This window comes from Chrysochloris asiatica, unplaced genomic scaffold (genome assembly GCF_000296735.1).
Source record: "Chrysochloris asiatica unplaced genomic scaffold, ChrAsi1.0 scaffold00132, whole genome shotgun sequence".
NCBI lineage: Eukaryota > Metazoa > Chordata > Mammalia > Afrosoricida > Chrysochloridae > Chrysochloris > Chrysochloris asiatica.
This window is the reverse complement of record NW_006408650.1, coordinates 6,793,539-6,798,163: the sequence shown is the minus strand read 5'-3', so window position 1 is coordinate 6,798,163 and position 4,625 is coordinate 6,793,539. Positions and strand designations below refer to the sequence as shown.

General features: G+C 62.1%; 1 protein-coding gene across 1 annotated transcript; it reads right to left on the bottom strand.

The window, feature by feature from the left end:
• TRIM47 (tripartite motif containing 47) lies at positions 1–4,325 on the bottom strand. The gene is made up of 6 exons (XM_006869567.1): positions 3,669–4,325; positions 2,552–2,647; positions 2,083–2,313; positions 1,748–1,946; positions 1,260–1,334; positions 1–641 (listed from the first exon to the last, which is right to left on the bottom strand). The coding sequence occupies exons 1-6, from the start codon at positions 4,323–4,325 to the stop codon at positions 1–3; spliced, it is 1,899 nt and encodes a 632-aa protein (XP_006869629.1).
• Between the last annotated feature and the right edge of the window lie 300 nt (positions 4,326–4,625).

Below are 4,625 nucleotides of genomic sequence, written 5' to 3'. Positions count from 1 at the left end.
TCACCTTCTCTTCAGCACTGATATGCAGGACTTCTTGAGGGGTCCGATCTGCAGGTGGGCATCCACACTCTCCAGGAAGAAGGCAGGCTTGAGCCTGCGAGTGAAGAGCCCCGTGAAGTGGCTGTCCAGGCGGCTCTGGAAGGGGTCGGAGGTCAAGGCGGGGGCGCCACTCCTACGGGGCCTGGAGACCTTCAGCCTCCGCAGGAGACTCATCTTGCCATCCCGCACTGCATAGAAGGCCAGGGCCCGGTCGGCGTATTCCAGACAAACGCCCACAGTGGGTGAGAAGGGCTGTGGCAGGGGTGTCTCTAGCCCATGGAACCAGACGGAGAAGCTGCGACCATTCCATTGCAGACAGCAGGAGTGGGCGTTGCGGCCGAGCCGGCCCCGGTCATAGGGCTCTTGTGGGGAGAAGTCTTCGGCCATGACCCCCACGCTGACCCAGCCCTCGATGATCTCTACCTCCCAGTAGTAGGTGCCCCGGTCCAGGGCGCCCACACCTAGCACCTGCTCACAGTGGGTGAAGCGGGTGGGTGACTCGGGGTAGTTGATGGGGCAGAGCACTCTCTTGACACCTTTGGTTCCAAACAGCTGCAGGAATTTATCAGCTGTGTCGCTGTCCAAGTCCACAATGTAGGCAACTGACCGCACGGACAGGAGAGAGAGGCAGGACTGAGAGTCAGGCTCTGATGGGACAACCATCCCCCATGTGCCAACCCTCCCCCCCCCCAAATAAACCTGCTGCCATCTAAGCAATTCCAACTCATACTGGCCCTATAGGACACAGTAGAACTGGCCCAGAGGGCCTCCAAGACAGTGGTGCTGAGGGTTAATGCACTGGATGGCAAAATCTGTTTGAACCACAAGGTCAGCGGTTCAAGGTCTCCAGCTGCTCCTCGGAAACCCTATGGAGGGTCACTATGGGTCAGGACTGACTCAATAGCACTTAACAACGACAACAACAACTCTAACAGAAATAGACGGTCACATCTTTCTCCTGAGGGGTAGATGGTGGGCTCAAACCACTGAACTTGTTGTTCACTGTGAGTGCTTTACCCCCTGCACCACTAGAGCCCCTCCCTCATGCGTCCACTTCTCTAAACTCAGGTCTGTTCCCTCCTTTGGAACAAGCACAACTCAGCCTTGCAGGAGAGCCCTTCACTAGTGAACTGTGGAGGGGAATCCAAGCCCCCATGTGTCTGGGACCTGGCAGGGCCTACTTCTGCCAGTGTGGGTGGGAGAGCCCAGCACACACTTACACTTGAGGAAGTAATCCCGGGGAGCTTCACTCTCCGGATGGCCAGTGCTGTCGGGGTCCTGGGAGTCCAGCTCAGCTGCAGAAGAGGAGACAGTGAGGAGCATCTTCCAGACTGACTGAGATGCTGTAATTAAGGTCCTCCCCTAAACCTGTGACCAAAATCCCCTCTTCTTTCCCTTCCTCCCAGGGTCCTGAGGCACATGGGGACAGAACATTCCTGGGCATGCACCCTGTGCCCCTGGGTTCTGCCTCTTGCTCGACTTGCTCCCCAGCCCCTTCTGAAGCCTGGGGCTGACCCTCTAGGCTGCGGCAAGAGAGCAGCTTTGTCATCCTGGGAAGGCAGCTCCAAGCACTGTGGGGATTTTGGGCCCCACCCCATGCCAAGCGCACAGTTTCCATCCTCCCCTTCTAGATGGGCACCCGGCCCAGGGGCCTGTGCGAGGAGCCTGGGAGAGGGTGAGTCACCTCGCTGTGAGGGGAAACACCCACCTTCTGACCCCATCTTCTGCGGACCATCCTCCTCACTTTCCAGCCCTTGCAGCTGCTCCCACTGGCTGGAGCAGGCTTCGGCCAGCAGCTCTCTCACTGCCCGGACAGCCTGAGACGACTTGGTGAAGCTGAGCTCCCTCAGGGGGCTCGGCCCAGGGCCGCACCCCTCCTCCAGGGCCAGCCGCAGTGCCAGGAGCTCCTATACCAGACAGACATCAGCTGAGGCTCTACTGGCCACACTTTGCCTAGCTAAGGGGGCAGCCTTGCCAGGAGACCCAGGACCCTCATTCCTCCACCATGGCTGTCCTCCCCAACCCCAAAGCCCCCGCTCTTACCTGTAGATAGCTGACCGAATCAGCTTCAGGGACCTGGCTAAGGTTGTGGCGGGCTCGGCTCAGACAGCTTCGTTGTTCCTCTTGCCGCCGCAGGTCACCTTGGGAGCGTCCCAGCATGCTGCTCTCCCCCTCCTCGATGAAGCCCAGCACCTGAGTCTGGAACCTCTGTAGGGTGGCTGCAGCCTCGGCAAACATCCGACTCACCCTCTCCCGCTCTGCTACAGCAGCGCTCTGCACAGAACATCATGAGGGGGTGGGGGGGGTGGGAGTTGGGGATAAGTGCTTCAGTACCATCCTTCCCTGACCCCAGTCTGCCCATTCCTCCTGCAGGTCAGCAGCCTGCACCTGGCCAGCTCTGGTTCAGGTTAGGAAGACGCTCTTGTCCAGTGGTTTGCTTGGAGTGGATCATTCCACCCCGAGCTCTCATCCTGCCAAGACCCTACTGAAGACGGGCAGGGGGCTATCTGACCTTGATGAGGGCCACGGTGCGTCTGGATTGGGCAATGCTGGCACCCAGCTCATCCATGCAGTCCTCCACCGCACTCAGGACTTTGGGCTGCTCGGCCTGTGGATGACACTCCCATGAGAACAGAGTCTGGCAAAGCACATGGGGCCCTGCCAAGGGACAGGAGAGGGGTGACCAGGACCAGGAGTGGACTTTATGCATTGGTGGGACTAGGTGTCTCCATTATGTCCCATAATGCCTGGAACGGCTCCAGGTAGATGGGGTAGAGGTGCTTCCAGCTCAAGCTGGTGACATTCCCAAATGCTCGTGGGGGGTGCAGGCTGACTGATGGACTGTCTGCTTCTCTCTCTGAACAATGGGGCAAATGTAGGACCATCAGTGAGCTCCCAGGGATGCAAAACTCAAGTTCATTTGAGAATTTCCTACAGTGAGGACCAGGTAGGGTGTGAGCATGGGCTGGGGGTACCACAGGGGGTAGGTACACCAGCTACACCAGAGGGCACTCAGCTGTCCTGGGCATCCCTGTCACCTAAGAAGCTGGGACCACCTCTAGACCTGAAAAAAGGGGATTCCGGAAAATCCCTTGGGTTTTGAGTCACAGCTCCAGGCAGGAGAGATGGAAAATCCCAAGGCCAGAGGCGCCAAGGCTGGGCCGGAGGCCAAAGGAAACTGGGGGTGGAGGTAGCGGGCCAGGCTGCGCACATGCTCCCACCACAGGCCCCCAGAACAGCCGGACAGAGCGAATGTGTGTGCCCCGCCGACAGCCAAGCCCTACGCCCGCCACACCCATTGAAACCAGATGCCCCCGCCCAGGCCAAATCTCAGCTGGGACCTTGAAGCCGGGAGCATCAGCTCGATGATGGAGCCAGCCGCTGACAAGGCGGCGGGCCTAACCCGACTCCCTTCCCAGCTCAGGTCTCCTGCCCACCCTTCACGTCCCAGTCCCCTCCACTCCCCACCCACATTCCCATCTCCAGCACCAAGAGCTGATGACATTGACAAGGTTGGAGGGCAAAGCAAAGATCCTCGCTATTTAGAGAAGGAAAGTGAGAACCGAGCCAGCGGCCCTCCTCCCTCGTTCGGGGTCTCCCGCCCAGCCGCGCTAGGTGCCCGCGCACACCTCCTGGAGCGCGCGCTCCTGCTCTAGCGGCACCAGCTCATGGCCGCGATGCTCCAGGGCGGCGCAGACCTCGCACAAGCACACGCGCTCGGCGCGGCAGTAGCGTTCTAGCGGCCGCAGGTGGCGCGGACACAAGCTCTCCTCCAGTCGGCGCAGCGGCGGCACGAGGCGGTGTCCACGCAGAGCGGGGCTGCGCTCGTGCGGACCCAAGTGTGCGGGGCAGAAGGAAGCGAGGCAGGAGAGGCAGGAGAGCGCGGCCGGCAGAGCGGCGCCTTCGGGACAGGCGTCGCAGCGCACCAGTTCTTCGGCCGTTGGCCACGACTCCGGAGCGCAGGGAGCCGAGGGCTCCGGGGCGCTGGGCGGCGCGCTGGGAGCCGAGGGCTCAGGGCCCGGGCCCTTGCTGGGGCCCGAGCCCTGGCGGAGCTGCAGCAACTCCGACAGCGTGTGGTTCTTGCGGAGCTGCAGGCCGTCGGGGAAGGGCTCCTGGCACAGCGGGCAGCGCGCTGTGCCCCCGGGCCCACCAGCGCCACCCGCGCTGCGGTGCGGCCAGAGCGCGCCCAGGCAGGCCAGACAGAAGTTGTGGCCGCAGGGCAGCGTCACCGGCTCCCGGAGCGGCTCCAGGCAGATGGGGCAGCTGAAAGGCCCGCTACTGTCCATGGCTCCGCGGCCGCTGGGGGCACCGCCTGTTCTGCTCCCGCCTGGGAGGGACCCGGCCCGTTCGCGCCCGGCGCCGCCCCCGGGATGAATGCCAAGGATCCGGCCCCCGCTGCCTGGCTTGGGCCTCCCCCAGCGCCACCCGCCACGGTCACAGACCAGTTCAGACCGCGTAGCTGGCCTCTCCACAAGGAGCCCCTCTGGGTGCTGAATGGGGTGTGCGGAAAGGAGACGGAGGTTAGGGAATGCGAGAGGAAAACCTAGAAGGAACTGGCTGTTCACCCGTCCATCCCCCACCTCTGC

Excerpts from the sequence above, each read along its gene's own strand:
- TRIM47 (XM_006869567.1), bottom strand. The coding sequence starts at position 4,325 with ATGGACAGTAGCGGGCCTTTCAGCTGCCCCATCTGCCTGGAGCCGCTC. Across the intron at positions 2,648-3,668 it reads AGGAGCGCGCGCTCCAGGAG|GCCGAGCAGCCCAAAGTCCT; the intron begins GTGTGCGCGGGC and ends TGTCATCCACAG. Across the intron at positions 2,314-2,551 it reads GCACCGTGGCCCTCATCAAG|AGCGCTGCTGTAGCAGAGCG; the intron begins GTCAGATAGCCC and ends TGTTCTGTGCAG.